The sequence below is a fragment of the Nanorana parkeri genome, unplaced genomic scaffold (assembly GCF_000935625.1).
Source record: "Nanorana parkeri isolate BGI_ZX_2015 unplaced genomic scaffold, ASM93562v1 scaffold800, whole genome shotgun sequence".
In the NCBI taxonomy this organism is placed as follows: Eukaryota; Metazoa; Chordata; class Amphibia; order Anura; family Dicroglossidae; genus Nanorana; species Nanorana parkeri.
The window spans coordinates 379278-392689 of NW_017307068.1; the positions used below are offsets into that span (position 1 = coordinate 379278).

Genomic DNA, 13412 nt, shown 5'->3' on the forward strand with positions numbered 1-13412 from the left:
AGGGGGGGGCATTCATGGTTTCTTGCACCTCTGACTTTCAGGTTAACGTTTACTGTTGGTGTCACACTGGGGAGATTTCTCCCACTTCCTGTCCCAAAGATGCAAATGAAAATGAAAGCAAATCTCCACAAAGCTAGGGGAAATCCCATCCTAGATAGTTGTCATTGAAACACCTGTCCTTATTGAATGACTTGACCTCACCTTACTCTGGTGATAGTTCTACAATTTTCCCTACATTATGTGGTGTATTTCTAAACAATTTGCAGAGGCATTCACCCTGCGAATCTGTGAACATTAAGTGCCGATTCACACCATATGCATTGGGGCCGCACTGATCGTTGTTTCCAGCGCAGCCCCAACACAAGACAAGGCAATGTCCCTTGTCACAGATTGGCTTGGTTCACACCACCGCATGGAACTGGGAACATGCCGTGTGATGAGTCTGTACACAGAACTCATCACACGGATCCCTCCAGTGCTCCGCTTTTTACTGTTTTACAACTCGTTGTTATTCTACCTTTGTGAGTACCTGCCAGCTTATCTTCTTTTATGATTGTTGAATAAACTAACCTCCACTAGGAAAGGCGCCCCTCTATTTGTGTTTTCTTGTAGAGGACAGGAAGTGAGGCTAAATCTCTCTATTTAAACCCAGCACAGCAATACAAATCTGACAGGAGATCTATTTCTTCCTCATTCCATCCAAACACAGTTGCTTGACATACATTTTGAGCACCAAATTCCTATCGGGAAATGTGCATCCTCACCTACCCACAGGGATTGCACATTAGAAACAGAAAACAGACCCCTCAACATAGCTTGATGTGAGAAAATAAAAGTTTTCACATATTTATATATACAATTGTGAACATAAACAAAAAAAACACACACACACATTTATAATGTTAGTGAAGTTCCAAAATGAAAACATCTCTTGCAGCCTGCACTCTAGAGAACACAGACATGCAGTGCCTCCAGTAGTCTCACAAACTGACAGGGCTATTCACAAAAAGGTGGTGTTTGGAATAGGCAGGAGTCTACAATCTAGGCCAAAATAGCTGAACTGGAAAGTGAGCTGAATTGGCGAATTTTTCCAAATCAGCTATTTTGGCCTAGATTGTTCACTTCTCCCTGCTCCAAACTCTTCACCCTTTCGTGACTAACCCTGTGAATGTTCTGATTGGACAGCGTAGACCGGCCCCAATGCATGCCGGGAACGGTACCTCGGCCGCTCTCTCGTTCATCCTCAGAATGACACGTCACCGGACCGCGGGGCACTCTGGGAGTTTAGAGCGAAGTCTGCGGGAGTTGTAGTCTTGCCGCTTCCCGTACACCGTTGGCAGCGCTCTGCATGCTGGGAGATGTAGTTTCTCGCGCTGATTCTGCACAGTGTTGTGAGGCCGAGTGGCAGGACTCATCTCATGTGTACTCTTCTCACCGGTGTACCCGAGCCATGCACTGACTGCTGCTGACAGGTAATGTGTACCCACTGAGCCCTATTCTACGGTGCACGTGTATCATGATAGAACATTACTGTAAATTATACATGGGGGGAGGGGTGACAGCCGGTCTGGGCAGTGTATGTGTAACTATATATATATATATATATATATATATAAAACTGGTGACCTCAGTACAGGGCAGTGTATATATATAACTGGTGACCTCAGTACAGGGCAGTGTATATATATAACTGGTGACCTCAGTACAGGGCAGTGTATATATATAACTGGTGACCTCAGTACAGGGCAGTGTATATATATAACTGGTGACCTCAGTACAGGGCAGTGTATATATATAACTGGTGACCTCAGTACAGGGCAGTGTATATATATAACTGGTGACCTCAGTACAGGGCAGTGTATATATATAACTGGTGACCTCAGTACAGGGCAGTGTATATATATAACTGGTGACCTCAGTACAGGGCAGTGTATATATATAACTGGTGACCTCAGTACAGGGCAGTGTATATATATAACTGGTGACCTCAGTACAGGGCAGTGTATATATATAACTGGTGACCTCAGTACAGGGCAGTGTATATATATAACTGGTGACCTCAGTACAGGGCAGTGTATATATATAACTGGTGACCTCAGTACAGGGCAGTGTATATATATAACTGGTGACCTCAGTACAGGGCAGTGTATATATATAACTGGTGACCTCAGTACAGGGCAGTGTATATATATAACTGGTGACCTCAGTACAGGGCAGTGTATATATATAACTGGTGACCTCAGTACAGGGCAGTGTATATATATAACTGGTGACCTCAGTACAGGGCAGTGTATATATATAACTGGTGACCTCAGTACAGGGCAGTGTATATATATAACTGGTGACCTCAGTACAGGGCAGTGTATATATATAACTGGTGACCTCAGTACAGGGCAGTGTATATATATAACTGGTGACCTCAGTACAGGGCAGTGTATATATATAACTGTTGACATCAGTACAGGGCAGTGTATATATATAACTGTTGACATCAGTACAGGGCAGTGTATATATATATGACTGTTGACATCAGTACAGGGCAGTGTATATATATGACTGTTGACATCAGTACAGGGCAGTGTATATATATGACTGTTGACATCAGTACAGGGCAGTGTATATATATGACTGTTGACATCAGTACAGGGCAGTGTATATATATGACTGTTGACATCAGTACAGGGCAGTGTATATATATGACTGGTGACATCAGTACAGGGCAGTGTATATATATATATGATTGGGGACATCAGTACAGAGCAGTGTATATATATGACTGGTGACCTCAGTACAGGGCAGTGTATATATATGACTGGTGACCTCAGTACAGGGCAGTGTATATATATATGACTGGTGACCTCAGTACAGGGCAGTGTATATATATGACTGGTGACCTCAGTACAGGGCAGTGTATATATATATATATATGACTGGTGACCTCAGTACAGGGCAGTGTATATATATATGACTGGTGACCTCAGTACAGGGCAGTGTATATATATATGACTGGTGACATCAGTACAGGGCAGTGTATATATATGACTGGTGACATCAGTACAGGGCAGTGTATATATATGACTCAGTTTCCATGCATTCCAGTGCATTACAGAACAGGCAAAATTAGACCAGCAGTATTTTTTTTGTCTGGTCCAGGATGGACTGCGCTGGTGTGAACAGAGCCCAGAAATAACATAGGGATACATTAGGATGCTTTTTTGGTCCGGGAACAAACTGTTCTGGTCCGCATATGATCCAGACATGGTGTGAACAAGCCCTCAATAAGTAAATGCAGCCCACTTATAGATGCACTTAGCTTGCATTTGAGATCATTTAAAGGAGAACTATGGGGTTCTATCTTTTTTTTATGAATGCATTCCTTAGGCTAAATAAGTAAATAATGTAATTTACTGTAATTAGCCAAAATGCACAGGAAGGCTGTAAAACCTTATTTTAGGTGGTGGGCGGGGCTAAGCGCCGCAATGAGAAGACATCTCGACGTATCTGACGGGATCCTCCCCACTGATGACTGACAGTGATTCTTGAGAGCTACTGCGCGTCCACGAATATATGGACATGCGCAGCAGCTCTCTCCTTACCTGCACGTCCCCGTGTGCCAGCTCCTTCCCCCCTCTCTCTTTCTCTCCCTGCTGACAGATCGTAGATCGCTGATGACAGAGGGGAAGGAGCTCTCTCTCTTCAGCATTTACTACAAATCGGAAAGTCCATATATGGTAAATTATGTCACTGGAGATCCCTACTGATCGGATCCGATCATTTACCATATATGGACTTTCCGATTTGTAGTAAATGCTGAAGAGAGAGAGAGAGCTCCTTCCCCTCTGTCATCAGCGATCCACGATCTGTCAGCAGAGAGAGAGAGAGGGGGGGGGAGGAGCTGGCACACGGGGACGTGTGACCTGAAACTGACCTGAAACAAGTATAGGAGTTCCATCAGCACGGGCTGCACGCTTGTTCCAGATTGTCATCAGCGATCTACGATCTGTCAGCAGGGAGAGAAAGAGAGAGGGGGGAAGGAGCTGGCACACGGGGACGTGCAGGTAAGGAGAGAGCTGCTGCGCATGTCCATATATTCGTGGACGCGCAGCAGCTCTCAAGAATCACTGTCAATCATCAGTGGGGAGGATCCCGTCAGATACGTCGGGATGTCTTCTCATTGTGGTGCTTAGCCCCGCCCACCACCTAAAATAAGGTTTTACAGCCTTCCTGTGCATTTTGGCTAATTACAGTAAATTACATTATTTACTTATTTAGCCTAAGGAATGCATTCATAAAAAAAAGATAGAACCCCATAGTTCTCCTTTTAAAGGGTGCTTCTAAGATTCTTCACAAGTACATTTGACCTCCTTCTAGGCTGCATCGATCAGCTTTAAAGTTTTGTCGCATTTATTTGAGATGAATTGGGATAAAAGCAGTTCAGATTTGAACAAAAGCCCATGTGCACAGACTAAATCAGTGACGGCACTGTGGTGTAGATAGATTTTCTCAGTTAAAGAGACTAAAAAATGTCTTTTTTGTTTGTTTTAGGATTACAACTCTTTTCTTGTGCTGCTAGCAGCAATGGATGCTCCATGGCGCCAGGGTGGCAGAGGTCGAGCAAGAGGTCGAGGTAATGCTATCAATGGAGCTCCTTCTCCAGCTCCGGGCCCAGGACCTGCCAGAAATGCTGCCTACTCCAGAGAAAATGAAAACAGTGTTTCCAGACCTGGTCCTGGAAGAGGGAACACCTCCTATGCTTCTGTAAGCAAGCCCCTGAATGCACAGTACGCAAGTGAAGTTCATGGTAAGTAGTTCTGCTTTTGTAATTAAACTTATCAGTGGCCTACATATATTAGTGAGTGGCAGTTGTGGGTTGAAGGAAGAAATTGCTTGTGGTATGTGCCTCACACTGGTGAGAACTTATACTAGTGAGCTTAGTTACGCTTTAAAGAAGATCTCCGGGCAAAACGTTTATTATCCCTTGTAGTGGGGCTACTCCCGCACTGCAAGGCTTAACTGCTCCTTTTTGATTAGGTGCTAAAATAAAAAAGTTATATACTCACCTGAACCGCAAAGTTACACTCACCAGAACCAACCCGCCACCCCCTGCTGCAGTGGTCCAAGGTCCTGTAAATCTGTAAATGATCACATCTGTGCATAGACGTTAGGTTGTTATTGCTGTCTGTGCACCCGGAGATTCATCCTCTATTCGTCCTGGTGACTGTTATCCCTGAAAGTGAAAGACAATCCGACGTTTTTGGGTTATCATCAGAACAGAAATAGACATTAGTACTGGTGACCTTGCTGACTACCAGGGATTTCCCACTCTTTGTAGAGATTTCCTTTCACTTCCTGTTGCAGCTGTCGAATAATGGGATGCAGATGACAAAAAAACATGCTGACAGGGGTTATAACTTGGGATGTACCGAAATTTCGGACGCCGAAACATATCAGCCGAAAATGGTACTTTGCGCAAAATGCTGAAAGTTCCATCTTTTGGACGAAATTGCGGTGCATCCCTAGTTTCTCTCCTCAGTGCTGTGCGCTGCTCTGTGTCCCTTCTGACACAGCACTGCGTCCAGCGGGGAGTAGAGAAACTGTCAGGAGGTCAAGCGGGGAGGGGAGGAGAGTGCTGTGAGCGACGAAGTCATAGGAGATGGAGCGGGGCACTGTGGGAGGAGAGCCCAGCCTCCTTTGACATTGCTGCTCACAGCACTGTGACAGATCAGGATGGAGAGCGGTGTGGGGGAGGAGACAGCTGTGACAGGAGGACGAGCCAGCAGTGCGGGGAAGGAGTCAGCTGTCAGAGACCGAGCTCTCCTCCCCGCAACGCTCGCTAGACCTCCTGTGTTAGGCAGGTCAGGATGGAGAGCGGTTACAAGCAGTCAGCGATCAGCTGATTGCCGAGTGTTTGTAAATAATTGAGGACAAAGTATGTTTACTGTGTCCCCAATTATGAATGAACAGGAAGTCCTCTACATCACTTCCTGTTCATTCATGATTGTGGACATGGTAAACATACTATAGCCACAAGTTCTGAATGAACAGGAACACTCAGCTGGGGCTGCAGAAAAGAGATTGAGTACTCTGTGTTCTTAATCTCTCTTTTTCTATTTTAAAAGAGAAATATCAGGGGTCTGATATTTCCCCAGAGCCAATGACAGCAAAGTTAGAAAATAAAAATGTTTAATACAAAAATAAAATATGAAAAAATCAAAAAGTTTAGAAAAAAGTAAAGAATAAAATATTTAAAAGAATATTGTAAAAAGTTTAGGAAAATTTTTTCTTTCGGTGTCGGCCTGACAAATTTTTAATTTTCGGTTTCGGGCAGAAAATGTCATTTCGGTACACTTCTAGTTAAAACCCCCTTACTCTATTCAAAACTAAAAAGTTTTGGCTTGTGCTCTACTTTTAGACTGGAGGGTTTTATGAGACAAGGACCCGCTCATTAACTAGGTGTACTGAAATAGGCAGTTTCCTAGCTTTAGCTAACCTTGCTTCATATAAACCTGTTCAGTTATGTACTAAAATCTTACATGCAGCTAATGTTGTAACAGCAGACAACATGTAATACTTTGTTTCATTTACTCATGTATGTACTGTAGCACTGACACTTTTCTGCAGAACCCTAGAAAGGACATGGAACCGTCACAAACTACCACAATGTATTGAAACCAATTGTATTGCATGACAGTCACATTGCGTGATTGCTTTGTTGTGGTAACACCAGTTCTTCATTAATGAATGTTTATAAGATATAAAGTGAGGCATAGATTGTTACTGTATCTGACATGTACTATTGTAAGATATTCCTTGTGTTTCTTTTTAAGTGGATAGATCAAAGAGGAAATTTGAAGAGATCCAGAAAGCCAATCAGGCAGTGGTGAGAAAGATTGTGGAAGACAATTACAGCTCATCAGATGAAGATGACGATGGGGATGAAGACGCTGAAGGGAAACAGAATCAAATATTAGATTTAACATTTACAACCTACACAAACCAAACAGGTAATTGTATTCCTTACTCGCAGTGTAACTCCACTTTGTAAATGGTATGAGTCCTGTGGTGCTTGGACAAGACAAACACAGCAACACAAAAGCTCTGATGACTCTGATTCATCAATCAAATACACTTTGGAAGATTCAAATATTAAAACTTAACTCTGAGTGATTTGTCACAAAAGAAGTCATTGACATTTCTAACTGAATGAGCTACTTTACTAGTGTTTGTGAGTGAGGCTGTAGTTCCTCATAAAGCGGGACATTAAAGGGGGAGAGCGTAATTATTTAGGGGCCCCTTCACATGTTTGTGGCTCCTTTTGGGTTCTTTTCCGCATGCCCATTATTGTGACGATATTCCACTCATTACCATGCATTGTATTAAGGAAGCCCATTCATGTTGTAAGGCTTGTCTGTGCTTTGTTTCTCTGCAGCGCATATGCATTGGGGTGCTTTTACCCTAACCCTAATGGGCATCGGGGTATCTTTCAAAATGATTGGTACTGAAACACTGATCCTGTGTTAGCTTGCATTTTACAACACATAGGTGTGACGTCAAAGTCTTCTACATTATAATTTATATAGAGGTATTTCATTGAAGTTATGCCTATAATAATCATGGCATGAAAAGATCTCTACTCACTGTTAAAAATAGATTGTAAATAGTTTACTCCATTAATATATGTTTCCCGTGGTTTTATGTCTCTGATAATCCTTACATCTGTACTAGTTTTGAAAGGAGTTAGCATGTCTATAGGAAGAGGTAAAAGAATTGCGGATTTCAGCACAGTGGGCTGGTAATTGGTCATCTCTGGACTATGCGGATTACCATTTTCAAAATTACCAATGTTGTTTAAATGTTACAAATCATTGGAATCCTTAGGGCCGTTTTACACCATCTTCAGTGCGTTCCGGCATGGTTAGTGGCCGGAACACACTGGATCGCATAGTGGAACCCTTCCTGCGTTCTGGGATGTGAGGGGGCCTGTCTGTGCCATGTGTTCTGTTGCTGGCGATCTCACTGCGGGCAGGCATGTCTGTGGTGCCATTGACTTGAATGTCACTGCCACGCCCCCTCCTGCCCCAGAACGCAGGGAGGCTTCCACTATGTGATCCAGTGTGTTCGGGACTGGAGATGGTGTGAACCGGCCCTTAAGCTGGGTGCACCCGCAGCAAATTTTGGCCGACAGAAATCGGAAAAAATTCGAACCGGGGGTGGCCCTATCCCCTGGACAGAATTTGATCATTAAATCGACTTGCCGAAGGGACATGATGGAAAATCATCGTATGAAGATTGCTTGCGAGCACTGTTCGGGTATTCTGACAGAATCCAATATACACAGCTGGAGATTCGTTCACTTACTCTTTTAGAGTAGATGGAGGAATCTGTAAAAAAAAAATCGTTTGTCAATGGAAAAAGTATGACCATGCGTATCCAGCTTTTTTGCTTACATTCTAGTGTTATGCATCAGTGTAGGCCCCATCTTAAAGTGAACCGGTGCCCAGATCATGTGTGATAAAGTGTTTACAATTTCTGAATAGGTCATGACAGGATGCAGCAGCACGCGGCTACATGCCAACCTGAACTTGCACATCCGTACCTGGGGTGCCTTTCAAAATGCATTGCACCAATGTGTTTAATATGCGTCGCCGCATGTTGTGGCAGAGCACACAGTAATGCTTGTGTTACCAAAATGCTATAGTTTCATTGGGTCCTGAAAGTTCTTTTCCAGCTTGTTAAGAATATGTAAATAGTTTATTGCCCATATTGTGCACTTTAAGAAAGACGACCCTATTCTCATAGTTGTCAAGGGTATGGACTGCAATGGTCAGTGCCATTTTTACAGTCAGTGCTGTGCGCCGGAGTGAGAGTAATAAGTCTACGGACATTATTCACAGTTCACTCTAAACTGAAGACATGGAAAGCAGACATGCACAGTTTTTAGGCTTGACATGTTCGGTATCTAGTCAACACAATCTCATCTTTTTTATTTGACCCAAATGGGTGTTTTTGTGCATTAAATCAATTTTAATGCATCTTTTTGTGAAAATTTGGGTTTGATGCACTGTTGCGCTAATATCATGTGACATAAAAAAATTGCAGCTGTCACCATTTTATTTTCAAGGGTCAGAAAAGATATGATTTTAGGGGGCTTTCTTCAGGCCTAAAATGTGCAATTTAACATGTGTGCAAAAAAAAAGCAAAAACGGCTCTGGCAGTGAAGGGGTCAAGGATGATGGCCCTGGAGGCTACTCATTTTAAAATAAGTCAGGAGTGGCAGCAAACACGTATATGACAAGTTTTGAGACTGGCATTCTAAAATGCTTTTGTTCATGTGATTCTTTTTTTTTTATTTTACAGATGGCGATGTCACTGAATTGGCACGCACCAAACAGTACCTGAGCGAGGCTTTTCAGTCTGGAGCTGTGACTTGCTTGATATGCATTGCTTCAGTGAAGAGAAACCAAGCTGTAAGTGCCATGTTATTGTAGATTGCTACAATAGAAAAACTGATGTCGCCTATGGCAGCCAATTAGATGTAGTCTCGACCCTTCACTAGAAGATGACAGCTGATTGGGTATCATGGGCGACACCATTTTTTTAAAGAACAACTGTGGGCATAAATATTCTTAACCCTTGCTACTCCCGCACCACAAGGTTTAAGTGCTTGTTTTGGTCTAGGGACGAAAAATATCAAACATATACTCACCTGAACCTTGCAGCTGGCTGGCTGTGAGACCAGTCCCTTCTGCCTCGCTCCCCCTCTGCTGTAGTGGTGTAAGGTCCTGTGAGTCATCTTGTCCAATACAGTGTATTAGACGCTAGGATGCCGAGGGACACTCCATTACTGGAGCGAAGGACGCTAAAGGGACCAGTCTAACAGCCATCCGACTCCATGGTTCGAGTAAGTCCAATATTCCTATGCTGTGCCATAAATGTATAAGCTATTCTTGGAGATTTGAGCATTGCATGACGTGACACTTATATGAGATCACTCAAGTTCTTACATAAACGTTCTGCTATCTCTTTTCGGTTTGTAAGTTTCAAATGCTCTTTTAATCTGCCCAGTGGCGGAACTACCACCATAGCGGCCCACGCGGCCGCTATGGGGCCCGGGACAGAGGGGGGCCTGGTCAGGAGCAGGGATGAGGTACTCCCCCCAAACAGAGTCCGGCCAGAAGTCAGCAGCTGCTGTATCGCCTACACCCCCGCACACAAAGTCCGGCCAGGTGAAGTCAGGGGGTGGCAGTAACGCCTCTAGCCCCCTCATACGAAGCCCAGCCAGTAGATGTCAGCGGCGGCAGTAACGCCCCCCGCACACCAAGATGTCAGCGCCCCGCCCCCCTGCACATCGAGCCCGGCCAGGAGATGTCAGCGGCGGCAGTAACGCCCCGCCCCTTGCACACCGAGCCCGGCCAGGAGATGTCAGCGGCGGCAGTAACGCCCCGCCCCCCCGCACACCGAGGAGATGTCAGCGGCGGCAGTAACGCCCCGCCCCTTGCACACCGAGCCCGGCCAGGAGATGTCAGCGGCGGCAGCAGCAGCAGATAAGTCAGCAGTGCCAGCCTGGCCAATAAACTTTGCAACAAAGTTGGAACATTTAAAATTTAATAGAGGGGTCCACCGGTGTTAGTGGGGAAGGGGTTAATATTTTAGAGATGCCACCAGACTATTCCCAGTTCTGCTACAAAGGCTAAAAATTGCCTCCATGGGGTCACTGGGCCTCTACCACTCCCTAGCCCATCCCCCCCACACTGCCCTGGCTGGGGAGAAAATATATAAAACATTTGGGAGATTTATTAAACCAATGCGGAAGCTGCAGTAACCCATACTAAAAGATAGACTGGAGTAACCCATAGCAACAGATGGACCAGACTATAGTAATGCAGAAAAACAGATGGACTGGTCTGCAGTAGCCCATAGCACTGTAGCAACCCATAACAATGAACACCTGGGCTTGTATAGGCAGCTGCTCATGTTCTATTGTACAAATATTTCATTCTACAAAGTTCTCCGCATCAGTGTGCCTTGTGCATGCATCATGTCTATGTACACCATTAGTAGGCAACTTTGGCACTCCTGCTGTGGTGAAACTACAAATCCCATCATGCATCTGCCACTGGGAGTCATACCTATGCTGTCAGAGTCTTGCAATGCCCTGTGGGACCTGTAGTTCCCTTGCCAACTCCACCCCCACGGGGCGCTGAGCCGAGTCACTGGTGGCAGCATCTGTCGCTCAGTGCCAGCACAAAGAGCATGCAAAGCTCTCCTGGGCAACAGTGAGCTGGGGGTCCCATGTGCGCAGTGTGTGGGCACTGACATCTGCAGGTCGCATCTTCCTATGGGTGATCCATTTTTGGCTTTGGATTTCAGATTCCTTATGCAGGAGAGCGCAGAGCAGCCCTTCTGAGACGCTGCACAGGCATCCTGAGGCCCCCAACAGCCCACCTGAGATCCTGTGCAGCCCTCCTGAGACTCTGCTGGAGACATTATTCTGGCACCCCAGAGCAGCACAGAGTATGTAGTTTCATATGATTCTGCATTGCTGTATAATATGTTGCTGGGATTTGTAGTCCTCTATAGACGGTTGCCATTTGGCCTTGCTTTATAATGTATTAGTAGGCTTTGCAGTCCTCTGTAGCTGATAGTATTCTGCATTGCTGTATAATGTATTGCTGAGATTTGTAGTCCCTCTACAGCTTGGAGTCAGTGACAGAACTACCAGGGTCTCAGCGGTTGCAGCTGGGACCGGGCCCTGGCGCTCCACCACTCTCCTGAAATCATTAGTCTGTATTGTTTTAGAAAAACTGCCACATGACACTAAAAAAAAGTATCAGTAATTGTTATCGGTGAGTACCTGAGGAAAAGTCAGTCAGTCAGAGTCAGTACTCGTACTCGGTCTGGAAAAAATGGTATCGGTGAATACCTACTCCTGTCCAAGGACGCGTAGTAACATGGACAGGAGGCAGAGTTAATGGACTACAAGTGCAGTGATGTCACCGCACTTGTATTCCTCTGAAACTACAAGCCCCTCTGCTGCAATGTGGTTGGTTGCAATCTGACCTAAATATGGGTGTAACATAAAACATGGTCAGAAAGTTGAACTTAGCCTTTAAAGTGTGATCTGCTCCTAGTGAGGAAATGCCTCCAGTTATGGGGTATACTGAGCAATGTGGTTGGGGCTGGCGCTAGTCCAAGGCCGCATAGGCTCGAGAGTGCCCGGTTAGGGGTTTTTTGGGGGCCCCCATACAAAATTTTGCTATGGGGCCCTGGGATTTCTAGTTACGCCCCATATGTTGTTCTATTTTTTTTCATTCGACCTGCAGGCTGATGGAAAAAAATATAACGGATTCCTCCATCCACAGTAAACGGCATGGATGGATGAATCTCTCTCTCGGCTATTGTATTCTGACAGTGACAGGCGTGCTGCTGTCAAAATTCCTGAACAGTGACTGCAGATGGTTGGCTGCTGTCGTTGTTGGCCCCCAAATTTTCTCACTGGCTCCTTCGATTTTCTGATTGAAAGATACCAGATGAATTTGTTCAGTGGATGAATACCCACTGAACACATTTTTTTCCGATTCATCAAGAACTGTCTGAAATTCGCAGTGTATAGCGAGCTTTTTTTTCTCAAAGTGTACTGTTTATCTTCTTTTATTGTAATTGTTGTTGTATTGTTCCTCAGCGTTTTCATGCCTATACATTGTGTATAGAATGTGATGATTTATGGGACCTTAGACCGCGGCAGAGGAGGGGGGAAAGTAGCTGGTACGGCTCGGAGCTTTGGGCAAGAATAACTGTTTTTTTTAACCTAGACACAAATATGCAGTTAACCCTTGCAGTGAGGGGGTAGCCCCACAACAGTGGTTAATGAAAAAAAAATGTATTTTAAAAATGCATTAACTATTAACAAAAACGTATCTTATTTGTGTATCACACAGCTGTAGATCCTCAAATCATCTCTGGATTGGTGCTGACACTGTCCTTCTTTCTGGAGGGTGGCTACACTGTCCCTGTGTGTGTTGTAAAGTAACCACCGCTCCAAGCTCACACCCCTGATGGACTACAATCTCAATAAAAATGAGTAAACTAAATATAAGATTATAGTCCAGTACGGGAGTGAGCTTGGAGCGGTGGAGACTTTACAACACACACAGGGATCATGGGGAACAAAAGTAGCCACCCACCAGAAGGAAGGGCACACTGATGCCGCATATGTGTTACAGTGGCGTCAACGGGTTTAATGGAACTAAAGAAAAGCAAAACCTGCAAATAGTTCCAAGAGATAACAGACAGAAGGTGGACCTTAGCTTTACAAATCACTATCAAATCGTTTTATGATCACTTTCACTTCTGTGACTCCCCCAGTCTCTGCTCCCCCCCACCGTCCCACACCTTTCTACACCTTCCCCCCC

The 13412-nt window shown here is 44.7% G+C and overlaps 1 protein-coding gene across 1 annotated transcript in view; it reads left to right on the top strand.

Moving 5' to 3' along the window:
• The first annotated feature begins 1289 nt into the window (after positions 1 to 1289).
• Positions 1290 to 13412, top strand: part of NFXL1 (nuclear transcription factor, X-box binding like 1) — a 75677-nt gene continuing 63554 nt past the window's right edge. Inside the window, exons 1-4 of the mRNA XM_018564956.1 lie at positions 1290 to 1472; positions 4546 to 4801; positions 6828 to 7004; positions 9358 to 9467. Coding sequence (XP_018420458.1) covers positions 4579 to 4801; positions 6828 to 7004; positions 9358 to 9467 — 510 coding nt within the window. The 5' untranslated portion in view covers positions 1290 to 1472; positions 4546 to 4578. The remainder of the gene's footprint in view (positions 1473 to 4545; positions 4802 to 6827; positions 7005 to 9357; positions 9468 to 13412) is intronic.